The following is a 15420-nucleotide window of genomic DNA, read 5'->3' on the forward strand; positions in this document are numbered from 1 at the left end:
CAAAGGAAAGGACCACTCTATTTTCATATCTAATCTTCACCATCAATGCAAGTTCTTCATTTTCACACTGACTTCGTGAATTGTATCTTATTTAGTTTGTAACTTACAAATTAAGAATTAGATTATTTTCCAAACGTTAGTTTGCTATTACATGACTGCAGCACCTTATCTAATCCATTCATCAAGAAACACCGTGATGCAAACCAGCCACTACAGCCAAAGGCTTGCAGAAAGTGAACGGCAACACAAGCATCAAAATCAAATATGGGACTTTGTGAACAGTGATACGCCTACACAATCACCACAAAGACTCCATGTCTGCCAGCTCTCCCCAGTTCTTGGTTTAGTGCCTTAAAACTGAACTAGCCTGAGAATTTGGAAGTGACCTCAGGCTACTGAGTGGTCAGAATCCAGCTCTACTGAATGCACAAACTAATACAAAGTCACTTAATAAAGTGTGTCCAGAAGAAACATGTGTCTAACTAAGGGTACTCACAGTTTCTTAGGTCTCTCAACCATAATTGTCATCAACAACTGAATTACTGTTTGCATCCTTTAAGTCTGCCTCTCACTTCCCTATTTCTCAGCTACTTCTGATAAGATTGATACAATTCCAAAGGAAATATTTAGATATCTTTGTTTCATATTCACACCTGCCTGAAGATACCTTATGCAAAGTTAGCTAAAACATATCCCTCTGTCTGTAAAGTAAACTGACATCAACATTAATATCTCTAGATAATAGGGAAGAGGCTACCAAATGCAAAAAACAAAACAAAACAAAAAAAACCATTTGTAGAACTTTGAAGACCACTTTTAACTTGAAGCTATGTTCTGGATTTATTTATTTATTTATTTATTTATTTATTTATTTATTTATTGTGTGTGTGTGTGTGTGTGTGTGTGTGTGTGTGTGTGTGTGTGATTTCACTTCCATTAGTGTATAATCTAATACATATTTGAATTAGCAGCATTGTTACATCTGGTTACAAATCATTTTCTACATTAAGAATGCATACTTTAAAAAAATAAGTCTTCATTAAGGGGTCTAAATAGGAATACTAAGAAGAAAACCTCACTGTTTTTCACAGGAGAGTAAGCATGCTGGGTGCAGCTAACTTTCCTCAAGATCTCCATTGAGTATCCTTGAGTGTAACAGTTAAGTTCCTTCAACTGTTAGAGCCTATTAGCTCCAACAGCACAAGACAGTAATGGGTTAAAAGAGGCATAAATTAACTTTATTGTCAATCATTGCATGCTGAAGAATAATTAACTCAGTATGTTTATTTATCTACTTTCCCTACTTGATTAAATGAATGATTGATGACAGGTTCCTTGTTTTCTTTTCTTCCTTTTTGTCAGTATAAATGATCAGTATGAAACTAAACGGTGACATTAAAATGAAATCATTAGCAACCAAAAATGCAGACCGACCTACACATAGGATCCCCTCTCTTTCCATACTGAGAAATCTAATCAGATCATTCACAGCCCAAACAGACACTGAACATCATTAAATATACTCCCTCATCAGGGCCTTTCCCACTATTCCCACTTTGGGCCATCTCAAGTTATGTTACAGGACATTCATTTCCTTTAAACTCATCTTAATAAAACTAATTTATTGCTTTTTTGATTCACTTGTTGGTAACATTTAGGAACTACAGAGCTAGCTAGCATTTGTGGTCTTTACTGAGGGAAACATCAAGATGCCTCTGAGCTAGATTTATTCAAAATCAGAATATCAAATCATTGATGAATGACCATTTTAAGTGACTTGGCTGCTGTGGGATTTGTCGTGGTTTTGATAACCTTTGAAAGGTTATTAGTTTTAGTTCTGCAAGTCAAGTGACTGACAGCAGCCACAGAGACCCATCATGCACATTCCATATGGATAGACTTCCTACACTAGCAGGACAGAAGTGTCCCATAATGAAATAGGAGGTTTCTTCCTCCATGTCCCCCTGCCCAGTGCTACATGCTCTAGAAACTGAAGAAACACGCAGATCTCAGAGAAACCTGTACTTAAGCATCTGATTCATATGGGCTGCTCTTCTAAGCATTGCTTAGTTGTTATTTAAAACATTATCACTATTGGACAATCTTGTATGGCACATCCTTGAACAAGACTATGAACCTCAAAGGAAGAGTTCATGCAGGGAACAGAAAGAGAAGCAGAAAATCAGTCTGGAAGGCAGAAGGATGTTTTCACAAAAACAAGTTTTACTAAGTATCTATTGCCATAGACATGTTTAACATAGGGAAATTCTCCAATATATAAGAAATTAGATTTATAAATATTTATAAGACATTCTATGGATCACCTTCACTTGTAGATATTCACAGATGACAAAATTTATAGTCACTGTATACCCCTGCTAAACTCAAGAAATTTTTGAAAAATACCTAAGTAACAGTTTGAAATATGAAACAGATTTCTTTCCCAACTACTTTGTGAAGCATTCCTGCATGTGAGAGCAAAATGAATCAGTTGTAGCAACTTTACCATCAGAATTTGTGCCTCTTCATTAGACTATGTGAAATGCTGCCATTCCAGGAGCACACAGCTTATCATAGGGGAGTGCATTTGGAGTAGAGTACAAGTACCCCTGGTTCAATAGCATCTATAACTCGATTTCACTAAGCAATGAACTCTTACACCTATGTAGACTGCAACAAAAGGTGGGTGACAGGACTCTGAGGGTTCAGAGAAGTCTGTGATGACAACGGTGGGTGACCAGTCTCATAGTGAATGAGTCTGTAGTAAATTTCACATCATTTTTTTCAGAAAGAAATTTCATTTTTAGTAGTCTATGGTAGATGGTGGAATTCTCTCACACACATATCTAGTATACTATGGAATAAAGATTAAAGATGATGAGCCAATCAGATTTTCTCTGGCTGTAGAAGTTTGAAAAATTCTCTTCCAAGGGACATTAATTTATAAAACTCACTTTGTTTTCTTAACTCCATCAATGGAGTGAAAAAGAGCTATTTCGGTAGCTTTAGGTAACCAGAGGACAGACAATGTATCTGAGTTTAGACCCGACTTGGTTACTAGAAGAACATCAGAGGCACAGTGCCTCTGATGTTAAATTACAGCGAATTAACACATATTAATTTGGAGCCGGTTGTGCAAATGCTTCTGGCATTTCCTTCAGCACTTAAACTCATTTCCAGAGAATGGACTGCTGCAAAGAATGCAGGCTCATTAAGAGTTGATTTCCTCAAAATGCTGAAGGATGGCACCTTTCGATTGTGGGGAGCCCACCAAGTAGCATTTCTCTACTTAGCTGGGGTGGAGAAAAGCCTCTGCCACACTTCGTTTGGAGCAGGCACCATGGGTTAGAAAACGGAAATTTTCATCTTGTTGTCACACCCTGGCTTACCTCGTTTCAAGGCTGGCTGTGTTTTCTTTACACGAAATAAAATTTTAGCAGGAGCAGAAGCCAAATGCATAAAATGAATGATCAACTTACAATTCGTATGAATCTATTCTTTCATGCCGCTCTGCTTTAAAATAGCATCATAAATGCACATCTGCAAAGACTGCACCCCCTTCCTCAATTGTACAAATTATTAGAGTCGTTGACAAAAGGTTTTTTTGTTTAGGGGTTGGTCTGGGCACTCTCTTGGCAGACTGCCACTTTTCTAGCAGTGGAAATACTGCTTGCAGAAAGCCACATTGTACAGAACAGCTGTTCTGTTAAAACACCAAGCTAGCAGCCCAAGAAATGACTGACTTCACATGTGAAGTAAAATCGTCCCCCTGCCTTTGTACTAATTTAAATGAAATGAAACTACAAAACATTCACTTCCATGCTGTCTAGTCTTCCCTCTCAATTACAGCCTGCGGTGACTTGTGTGCAAATCCTGAGTGGGGCGGGCAGCCTGATTCTCCCACCATGCCCCAGGGCTGCCCTTGAACTTGGCTCATTTGACTTCCTAGGTTCCAGGATTGTGGGGGGTGGGGTGGCCCCTTCTCTGGAAAGAGGAAACTGTGTAGATTAGGATTTCAAATTTTTTAAAGGTATTTTATCCCAGTCTTTTCTATATGTATTAAAGGCAGGAGCAGCAGAGAGCAGACACTAGATTATATTTCATTAGTTTGTTGGTTTATCTTTATAAACCACAGTGTGTGATTTATGCTGTTGCTGTTTGAGATGATGTTCAGATAAAAGAAATATATGGTATTCTGCTCAAAATAGCCTTTTTCGAGTGGAAGTCTTCAGAAGTTCACCTCAAATCTCAGGGCCCCAATTCTCATTAAATGTTACCAGGTTTACACCATTCTCTGTGATACATAATAAATTGAACAGTACCAGTGAGTACCAAAAGTTAAGACTTTAAATATTTTCATCTGAAAATGGAACTTCTTGCAAGACTTTCTTAGAAAATAATTGTATTTTTGGTTGAAAAAGTACCATACATAGCCTTTTTATAATATGCCCACCTATATGCAATTGAAAATGCTACCCATCTTACAGATTCAGTTTAAAGGCTGTCTTCTGTCTGTCAGACTTTTGACATGTATAATATCTTTTCTTATCTAATTTTATTGACAAAAATGGATACCTTAAAACCCAAGGTAAGATTACTTCCATTTAGCTACACTCATGAGGAAGTATCAAATATATTGTATTATTTTACTAAATTGGTCTTTGCATTTCAGTCATCAACTATTTTTAAAAAAACTCTCTTATCAACTCAATGAAATATCTACATACTAGCAATTTGTAAAGCAGCTTCATAAACCTTGTGATTTTTCACATTAAAATATTTTAACATTCTCAAATCACCTGTGGCATTTAAGAATTACCGGATTTCCTCCATTCTATTACGTTGTGGGTTAAAATTTTTCCACATTAGGATCTGAAGTACTTTTTAAATATTGCAGGTTAAATTCAACCATCCTGCTGATTTACTTAGTCTTGAATATCTTAATAATTACACAGGAATAAAGACCACACAGAAACCTTAATGTGTGGTAAAGATCATGAAAAGGAGCCCTAATATGCCCTTGATCATTCCATACAAACTGAAGCCTTCCAGTAAGTGCCCACCTCAGGAGAAGGCATATTAAACAGTCAAGTCCCAGATTCAGATTTTCCAACAAGAAGGCTGAAGTAAAAGACAAACAAACAAACAAACAAAAAACACAACAACAAAAAAACCTATTCACATTACAGAGATTTGCAGTCAGGAGTGCTTGACTCCATCAACCAAGAATTGCTATCACTGAGCCATTCTGAAGACACACTGAGACAGCTGGGATGATGCATTATGACCGCCCCCAAGTTCTGCTGCATCTCCAACCTTGGGTATGTGGGCTGTGCCTTCAATATAGGCAGTTGGATCTCTTTGCATTGTGGACTGAACAGATATTTCCTCAAAATACTGTATGCTGAAAGCCCAATTCCTCAGTGTGATGGTGTGTGGAGGTTGTGGCTCTGGGAAGCAACTGCCAGGAATAGGATTACTGCTCAGGATAAAACAAAGAGACATCAACCATCTTTCTTTACTTCCCTGTCTCCCCAACACACTTCACATCAACCAGTTGGCCTTCACTGAGAAGTAGACCGTGCCATGACCCAATCTTAGTTTTCTAGATTTCCAGAATGGTAAATCTATTGTAGAAGCTAGCAAAACTATGATGGCATAGCCTAATAATCCAAGCTAACAAAACCCCCCTACAAAGGGCCCTGTTCCTGATCTCAGTTTCCAACAGAAGAAGCTCACATAGCAACAAGAGCAATGACTGACCACTAACAGGGAGGTTGTGGCTGATGGCTGTGCCTGACAGCCTACCCAATGAAAGCAACACCGGGTGCGCACTGAACACCTTGGTAACAGATGTCTCTGTGACTTCGTGTCTCCACACCAACAGTAGATACAATGAGAAACACTCTGGGTCAGGGGTCAGCTAAGCCAACATCACTGTGCCACTTTCCACCTCACCCTCCAAAATGCCCCAAATGAGGTTTGCCTGAATCCCAGTCTCAGTAATGCCTTGCCCAGAACATGCTGCGCGTTCCCGTTCCCACTTTGTTATGCTCTCTTCATGCCTCCTTTCAACATGGAAAATGAGAGCAATTTTGCTTTTATGCTAAAATTCTTGTAAAAACCTGGATACTATTCATCTATTTTTACAGAAGAAAGCCAATATTTTAAAGTATTTATATAAAACCCAAACTGTGTACACAGTCTGTTTTCATCATGCTTGCTGATATTCAACACAGTCTTATTTTTCAAACTGTAAAATTATATATGAGTGATGTGCTTTAATTACCAAACATCACCAAATTTTTGTTTTGTGTCTAGAACGCTTTGGGAAGCTCTGACGAGCAACACACAGAATGCTGGTGTCTTCTAAGCATTTAAACAGTGACATTCACACACGGAGCACTTGTCTGGTACCTGGTGAAAGGCAGACCCCAGCAGACATAAGGAAAAGACATTTGATTTCTTGAATATAATAAGTAGCTAAAGTTAAATCCTGCTATCCAATTCAATCCCGTTTCCTCATTTTGGCACGGTTTTAGAAATATGTGAAATTCTATCAGCAAAAGATCAGGTTATCTTTGCCAATCTGTCAGTGTGATGATGACAGCATTAGATTCTGGGGCCAGTGATACAGCTCAGTGGCTAGCGTCTACTTAGCACATGCAAGGCTGTGGGCTAGATCCCCAACACGGCAGGAATAATAAGAACGATAATAACTACTGTTATTATAAATATAATTTTAGTTAAAAATAACAACTATTGTCATATTAATAACAATCATTGTTGTTATTATTGCAGTGCTGAGAATGGAGCCCTAAGCTTTTCATGATGATCAGGCACATAACACCCAACTCTAACAGTGGATTACTGACAAACAAATTTCAGATGTCTTATTCCTAATAATTGTTTTATGACAGCTATAGTCACATGCAGATTTAAACCACTGGTTAATTTGAAAACGAATACATTATGTGTGGAAGCAAATCAAAACTATTTAACCTAACCAACCAGTTGTTGGAAAGAGAATTTAAGTAGAGAAACAATACAACAACAAAATCAAACCAACAAATACCTGTTTTTATCCTTTTTCTAAAATAATATCCAGAGAATATTATCTTAGTAAGTTCTTGTTTTAATCATTTGCTGCATTATGTTGTAAAAGCAGCGAAAATAAGTGAAGCCACCTCAAATACACAAAATTTTATAGACTCATAGTTAATACCTCACATTACATGACAACACCACACTTCTGGTTGGTGCACAAGTTATTTATGGTTATCATAATATACAGGTATATTAGCATATATAACTCTAAATATTGCCTTAAAATACATTACAGGCCATGTTGTTATTATTACACATATAAACATGAGCCAAACCTTGTATAATTATCACTAGGATCCTACAAGAATGGATTTTTTTTTAAAAAAGTACTCTTTGTCCTCACCAATTCTGATGTCACAGACAGAATCGGCAACCTATGGATTAAAATACAGGTACACACACGATCCCCATATGTGCACATATAGTGTCAGTGTAGAGAGGAAATGTCAACAGGTTATAACAAGGTAAAACAGAAAGTCTATATCATTCAGGAAAATGTACTGAACTGGGTTCTAGAGACTTAAATTCTGCTACCAACTTTTTGCCCTATTTTCTTTGATTACTGTTAAATTTATATGCATACACACATACATGAATGTATAATTGTAGAGTCCATTCAGTTTTGTGAAAAGCTGTCAATTCATTATTTACTGATTTCCAATTACTTTCTTTAGGAAATGTGAACCCTCCATGATGGATCACATAAAGGAATTCTAAGTGAGACAAGACAGTTAGAAATCTGTTGACCAGACTTCAGGTTACATACCCACTACATACTCGTGGGCATTGTGAGACTGGCAGTTTCAACTCCTCCCTCTACATCTGAGAGTGAGCCTATGGGACGGGGCCTCTACTTCTCATGGCTGCTCCACACCCCACTTACTTTTCCCTTGATTTCACCCTATCCTCACTCTTCTCCTTCCAGTTTTCCTATTCTTCCTTCTTCTTCCAATTCTGTGACCTGCACCTGCCCAAACATAACGTTTCACTGGTGGTATTTAGATGGGAAAACAGAAATCTTTATTACAATTCAATTATAAAACAAGATTCAATACTCCTCCAGGTACTAACAGTATTCTAAGATGTTAAAATGAATACAAGGAGTCGGACCACGCTTTCGGTGAGCTCATGCCCCAATGCACAGGCAGCTAACAGAGCAAATTATGGACTGACAGCAAAGCAACAGAAGAATGTAAGTATGCCTCACAGAAATGGCTGCTGATCCAGGAAGAAGAGAATTTTACATGATGGTGGGACATCTGAACTGGGTTTCAAACACTGAGCAGGAACACACCAAACTCACCAGGTGTAGGAAGCCCAAGGAACCAACCTCAAAACATAGAACTTAGATGTGAAGGAGACTAGAAGAGCCTGAGAGGCAAGATGTTCTCTCTGACTGTAAGTCCCCTCTTTGACCCAAAAAGACTCTTAGTGGAAGGTGTCTTTCCCTATAACCTTCGTTCAAGAGATGGGCTGAGAAGAAGGCAGAAGAATCTAAAAATTAAGGCATACCTCCATTCTATTACAGACTCTCCCATCTGGTCAGATCCATACATACTGTCTGGCCTTTCTGAAGCCTGGGCATGAGGTCTTCAGGTCCTCTTTACTAGGGGCTTCCTGGGTCATGAGAAATTTTATTAAATGAATGTGTTCTAATATTATCTTGCTAGATTGCCTTTTGTTATAGGGATGCCAGCCGTGGCACTTGTCTTGGATAAGGGAAAGGTAGGGATATGCATATGTGTGTGTGTGTGTGTGTGTGTGTGTGTGTGTGCATATGTTCCTACAAAGAGGGCATTCCAGTCTAATGGTGAAATATATAAAACACATATATGTGGCTTGTAGCATTGGATATTGCCAGAGGAAAATGAGATGATGGTGGAGAGAATGAAGGTTCAGTTCATGTTCATTCTTGTGTTCTCATTTCTAGAAAGCCCTCTACCTTCCAGACATCCAATTTTCCTTTCAGCAAAAAAGAAAGCCAAATCCAGAATACAAAAATAGGCACAAGAACTAACCCAATAGGGTAGAACAATCTAGTAAGTCCCATGTTTTTTTCATGTACCCATGTCTTAGCCATGCTTCTCTGTGGAGTCTTCTAAAACAGTCCAGTGAGTGTCACTGGCCATGGACTTACTTTGCTCTGACTCAAGTCACGTGGGCATAAATGGCACCACCCCAGTTCTGAACCACTGCACTCTGAAGATGAGATCACTTCTTTCCTAGAAATAACTGATGAGCCTGTCTTGATAGTCACTCACTTTGGTGACAACTCTTAAAAATAAGCTTTCTGTCAGAGTTTGGGGTTTAAAGGAACTGTGGATGCCCAGTCACACAACATACACCAGGGAGTGGGGCCAATGAGTCAAACTCTGACAATGGCGCACAGCAAAAGAATGTACAAACAAAAAAAGAACCTAGCAATCCCACATGGTATTTTCAAGCTAGATTATAATTCCATACATCACAGTACACACATGTAGATGTATTAAATTTTTTCATGATAGTGTGAAACTCCAAAAGAACCTCAGAGATATATTCTGCCATCATTAAGCCCCCATTTGTCAAAAAGCCTGCTCTTCCCACTATGAGAGGATGGGCCTAAAGGAACAGAGCAATGTACACATTGCTTGTCCAATTGTGAATCAAGTCAAATCAAAGATTAACCCTTAAATGACCTCCTCTCAGAAACAGTAACTTCACATCTGTATAAAAAAAGGACAGGATCATGTCACTAAAAAGGTTTCCTGGAGGTTTATCTGAGAACAAGAATTGTATAATATTACATTTCAATGGTCTACTAAGGCCTGGCATATACAATGCTCAAATAAAGAGCAACTACAGGTTGGCTCTGGACAGGTTTCCACTGGTGTCACAAGTGATTTTGGATTAAGGCAGATAGAACTAGGTATGAGCCCTGAGTCCCTCAATCTCCTGGGGATGATGGGGCAAGGACGAGAGCCAAGTAAGTGCCAACTTTCCATTTTTAAACTTATTTGCCTAGCTCTAAGGACGCTTCTACTCAAAATGTAACAGGAATTCAGTCTTGGTCCAGAACCCCTTCCCTATGTGAAAAGAAAAACAAGGGATGTCATAGGCTGAGTGTAGAGTAACAAAAAGTGTTCATCTTGCAAGGTTTCTGAGGAAGGGGAATGTGCACCTTGTCTCCTCCAAGCATGAATGTCACCTGCTTGAAGCAAACACATGTCAACATCCACCAAAATGCCAGGGCAGGAACTGGCAAGGCTTCCCAGCTGTGCAGACCATGAAGACCTATCATTCAGATCATCTTAGAAGCCCCATTCCTCTCCCCAAAACAAAATGTACTTTACAAAATTCTCCCTGAGTTACGGGAACAACCATCATAGCAGCAATTTAATGTCCTTTGGGATGTTAACCTGCACCCAATACCTTACAAAATTACTTGAAATGAGCATGCTAAGCACCACTGTTCACATATGAGTGTAGCAATTGAATAAGGATAGATACCATGCTTAAACAGAGCCATACCACTTTCTCCTCCCAGAAATAGCTATAGCTTAATTTCCAATTGATTTCTGAAACAATGGCGTGTTGATTTTTTTTTTTTTTAGTTTACACATATGAATGTCTTGTTTCTATGCATGTCTGTACAAGACAAGCATGCCTGGCTTACATGGAGGCCAGAGGGGGTATTGGCTCTCCCTGGGACTGGAGTTACAGATGGTTGCAAGCTTCTATGTGGGTGCTGGGAATCAAACTGGGTCTTTTGCCAGAGCAAGCAAGTGCTCCTCACTGATGAAGCATCTCTTCAGCCTCCAGTGAAGTAAAATTTTATAAAGATAGAAAATCTCTTTCCCCAGGGTCTCTCTCAGTTTTAATCAGCAGTTGTCGTGTGTGTTTTTCAATTGCTCCTCTGCAGAGACTAAGGCTGTCATATATTTTAAATATTCAGCATTACTGGCTGCTATCCACACAGGCAAATTATCATCTAAACTCTGTAATGTTTAAACTGAAATAGAACTTAGGTGCACAATGGCAAGTATTCCCGGATTAATTGAGTTGCAAGAGAGATACTCCAAAAATTGACTGAAGTCCATGATATTAGAAAGACAGAAAATTTATCTAGTTTTAGCAAATGTCAAATCAGCAGCTATTGCTTTTAAGATTAATAAAAGATGTAATGGATTCTAGATAGCCTCTAAATAGAGATTACTATGAATGGAGAAGTGATTTACCAACAGTCACCACAATGAGATTTCTTTAAAGGTTACAATCATCAGTTATTTAGCTGAAACACTGCTGAGAATGCCTGGTCATTTCGTGAATAATGCATAATGTTCATTGTAGATTTGATCTGTACTATAACAATACAGATATTTCTAAAATAATAGAAAAAACTATCTGTTGCGTTCCAATTGCTTAACATATCATTTCCATGAAGTAATTGACTCAGGACATATTCCACACTGTCACCTGAGTGTTCTCTCTGCAAGCGTAACTTGTAATAATCTGTATACAATGGGCATCACACAACAAACTCATCAACCTTTATAGACTGCTAAGAAAAGATGTGATGAATGCAGGGCAGAGTGAAAGACCTTTCGGAAGCAGCAAATTAAAATGATTAAAATTCTACATAGTTGTGTGGGACAAATTTAAATTTCAGCTTTGAAATTTAATTATTAGCATGATCAACTCATCACATTAAAAACTGTTGCCTACACAGTGTGAGTACTTTTCATATAAATTTCAAAATGCCTTTAGGTTTATTCAAGAGGCTGTTTGGAGAGGCTCAAAGTATAATGTCTGTCTGTTTTATTGTTGGATTATGAACTGCACTTCACAGAATGCTGCAGGCTATTTATATAAGCTTGTTTATCCATATGAACTTCTTCAAGGGCACAACATAGAAGACCTTAATAAATTAAAATGAATTTCTTTTGATGTTGTTGTTTCATGACTGTTTGATCAGAATGAGTAGCAGTTTTGCATTAAAGAACTAGAATAAAGCAATAAGCTGTGCACACAGTCTATAGCAGAGCCAGCTTGGAGAAAGTGTTCCTGCATCCTGTAAACACTTGACAGCCTGGCTAGACCGGGTAGACTCACTGAGATTCTATCTTCAATGATAGCCTATTTGCAATTTTACTAGCAATGAACACATATTAACATGCTCTACCTTCAATATTAACTAAGAAGATCTGTTATCTCCTTGCAGGCTCTTCAGCAACTATCCTAGCCTCCCTGTTTTCCTCAGTGGTACCTTGCATCCTTGCCTAGAGTGTGACACCCATGGGAGATGTGACCATGCTATATCTTCTTAGTCATCTTGACCATAACAGATAATTACAGAGCGGAGCTGACTGAAAGTCACAAAGTGAAAAAAATCAGTTAGTAGCTATAGTCTAAGCCTGTCAAAATTCTCACATGGATTGTTTGATATGGATGACACAAAAATGAATATTGTTTATAGCAATGATATGGAAGACAAGAACACTGGGTTCTGGTCTTAGATTTGCTAACCATTCACTGTAAATTCATCTCTCATCTAGTAAAGTAAGTCAATATGTCTATATGATCCAAAGGTTTGCCCTGAAAAAGACAATTCCTAACACAAGTTGTTTTATCACACCAGCACTCAATGGACAGACAACACAGCCATCACTCTTTTCCTATATTGGCTTCCATCCCTATCAAGAAAGCCTTTTAACTTTAAATCTTTCAAAATGGAAGTAAATTAAAATCAGGCTAAACAAATAAATATGTCTAGTCCATCAGCTTACATCAAATTAAATAATGTATTTTCACCCTGTATGGTTTTTGACTCACTGAACATATCAGTTCCTTTTACATGGTCCTAAGGAAACATGAACATAGCCATGCCTGAACTAGAGTAAACAATGTGTATATTTCTATATAGTAGAATAATATGCACATATTTTGTGAAATTTCAGGGTTACTTTGATATCTAGAACATGTAAAAGTGTGTCACCAAGTTGATATCTACATACTCAAAGGCAGAACAGCTAACATAAATGCACTTTCATGTTTTTTTATTTTTATATTTTGTCATATTGATATCCTACCTATGAGGGGTGCCTTAGGTATATGCTCTTCAGACTTTGAATGCCATGGACTCTAGAGCACTAGTCTAAAAGCTATGGCCAGTAAGCCCCACTGAGTAGTGGCTGCCATGTGGTTTATAAATACAATTTTACTGGAACACAGGCACATCTATGCCTTTACATATTATTTGTGTCTGATCTCATGGTATACAAGCCTCATGGCATACAAGCAGGACTAAGTAGATTTCAAAGCCAAAAATATTTACTCTAAGGTACTTTATAAAAAAGTGTGTCAGCCCTGTTTTCGAGGAAAATAACATGAAGGCATTCAAATTCTAATCTTCCTCTCACAACCAGAACACAATTCTCATTATTTAAATTTTTCATATATTTTGATCACATTTTCCCTGCCCTCAAACTCCTCCCAGATTCTTACCACCTTCCTACTATCCATCCAACTTCAAAGCAAAACAAAAAGGAGAATAAAACAGACAAACAAAAACAAGAAACACACACATTAAGAGTCTGCTTTGTATTAGGCGATTATTCCTAGGCATGGGTTTGATATACTCAGTATTATTCCATTGGGAAGAACACATTTTCCCTTTATTAGCAGGTACCAAAATGCAAACAACTTCTTGTTTAGAAGTGGGACTTTGTGTCAATGTCTCCTCTCCTAAGAGCACAATTCTTAAGGACCGATGGGTCTGTCTCCCTTATCTGAAATGTTGGCAGCTAGAAATGTTACAGATTTCAGATTTTGGAGTGCTTGCATATATATGAAATATCTTAAAGAAATGAGATATGTCATCTACTCCTACACACACCATCTTGATATAAATTTATATACTATTCTTAATAAGTTCATACAGGTATACAACACACTTTTCTCATTGTGGCATGGTGTACTCTGAGATTAGAGAGTCTCTAAGTTTATAGTTTGTGGCTAAGGATTTTCAAACTAAGTGACTCACATATTTGTGATCAAAACTCTCAGCATGCAATGACAAATAGTCAGTTTCTGACCCTTCAGTTTGATATGAATCCACTGGCCAGCACTCTTTCCAAACATAGTTAAGGCTACAAGGACTTCTCCAGAGGTAGCTGGCAGTATGAAATTACCTGAGAATTATTTTGGATGACCATGGTGGCATATGTATGCCTTTATTCCTAGCACTTGGTAGGCAGAGGCAAGCAGATCTCCATGAGTGTGAAGCTAGCCTGGTCTACACAGTAAGTTAAAGACCAGCCAGAGCTACATAGTAAGACTTTGTCTACTCCTGACCTGCTCCCCCCCACACACCCAATGTAGCTAAAGAAGACTCACCAGTTAAAAGACTTGGGTTTAGTTCTCAGCACATTAGGCAACTTACAACCACCTGTAACTCTAGCTCCTGGGAGAGTCAATGCCTCTAGCCTCCAAGGATGCTCACACTCACAGCACATAGCCCCACACAGCCACAGCCACATACTTATAAGTTAAATAATAAAAATCAATCTCAAGGAAAAGAAGTTTGTCAATCTCGCTCAGAAGAGGTTATCTGTATCTCCCTAAATAGCCTGTTTTTATCCCATGCTTGCAAAGATTCTATATACAAGGTTAGCATATGAAAACATTGGAATCTCAAAATTTTAGGTAATCTGCTATGAAAGACTTGCCCTTAAGAAAAGAAAAATCAATAGGCAATACCACATATACATCAGTTAATTTATGCATAATTGAATGCTAAAAATGCCCTCAATTTTTAGGGGCTTGGGGATAAAACAAGAAATTCTAGAGTTTAAGCATCAGTGAGACAGGACTACCATTTAAAAATAATTTTAAGAGTAACTATGTCAAAGATTTGAAGAACAAATATATGTTTATATTCATAACTTTCAATGTGTCCATAGAGAAACATGAAAAATGAATACATGGATTGATTTTCAGGGTCAATAAATCATTAATTCAAAAGCACCTGCCTTGGTTGGGTCTTGCTCCTTTGCTGTCTTTGTTTATTTAACACAAAGCACATTAGCTCTACCTATTAGCCAACATCCCTATATGCCAATTGTCAAGAAGGTGCATGTTATTGTGTAACATAAATTAGAACACATATGTAAATTATTTCATCATAACTCCTATGCAATCTTACAACATGGCAAAGAACGTTTAGGCAGACAGACTTTTTGAAAATCAAATAGAAATAGAAGAGATTTATTTCACCTTCGCATGGTGTCTTTCTCATGCAGAGTTCAGATTTCCACATTTGTATCCCTTTAAAGG

The 15420-nt window shown here is 37.9% G+C and overlaps 1 protein-coding gene across 6 annotated transcripts in view; it reads right to left on the minus strand.

Moving 5' to 3' along the window:
- LOC100759473 (neuronal PAS domain-containing protein 3) overlaps positions 1–15420 on the minus strand; it is a 794410-nt gene that overhangs the window by 541901 nt on the left and 237089 nt on the right. Inside the window, exon 4 of one of the 6 annotated variants that reach the window (XM_035445683.1) lies at positions 15361–15411. The exons of the other annotated variants lie outside the window; for them this stretch is intronic. Coding sequence (XP_035301574.1) covers positions 15361–15411 — 51 coding nt within the window. The remainder of the gene's footprint in view (positions 1–15360; positions 15412–15420) is intronic. 6 annotated transcript variants of the gene reach the window in all.

Source organism: Cricetulus griseus, chromosome 5 (genome assembly GCF_003668045.3).
Source record: "Cricetulus griseus strain 17A/GY chromosome 5, alternate assembly CriGri-PICRH-1.0, whole genome shotgun sequence".
Taxonomy (NCBI): domain Eukaryota; kingdom Metazoa; phylum Chordata; class Mammalia; order Rodentia; family Cricetidae; genus Cricetulus; species Cricetulus griseus.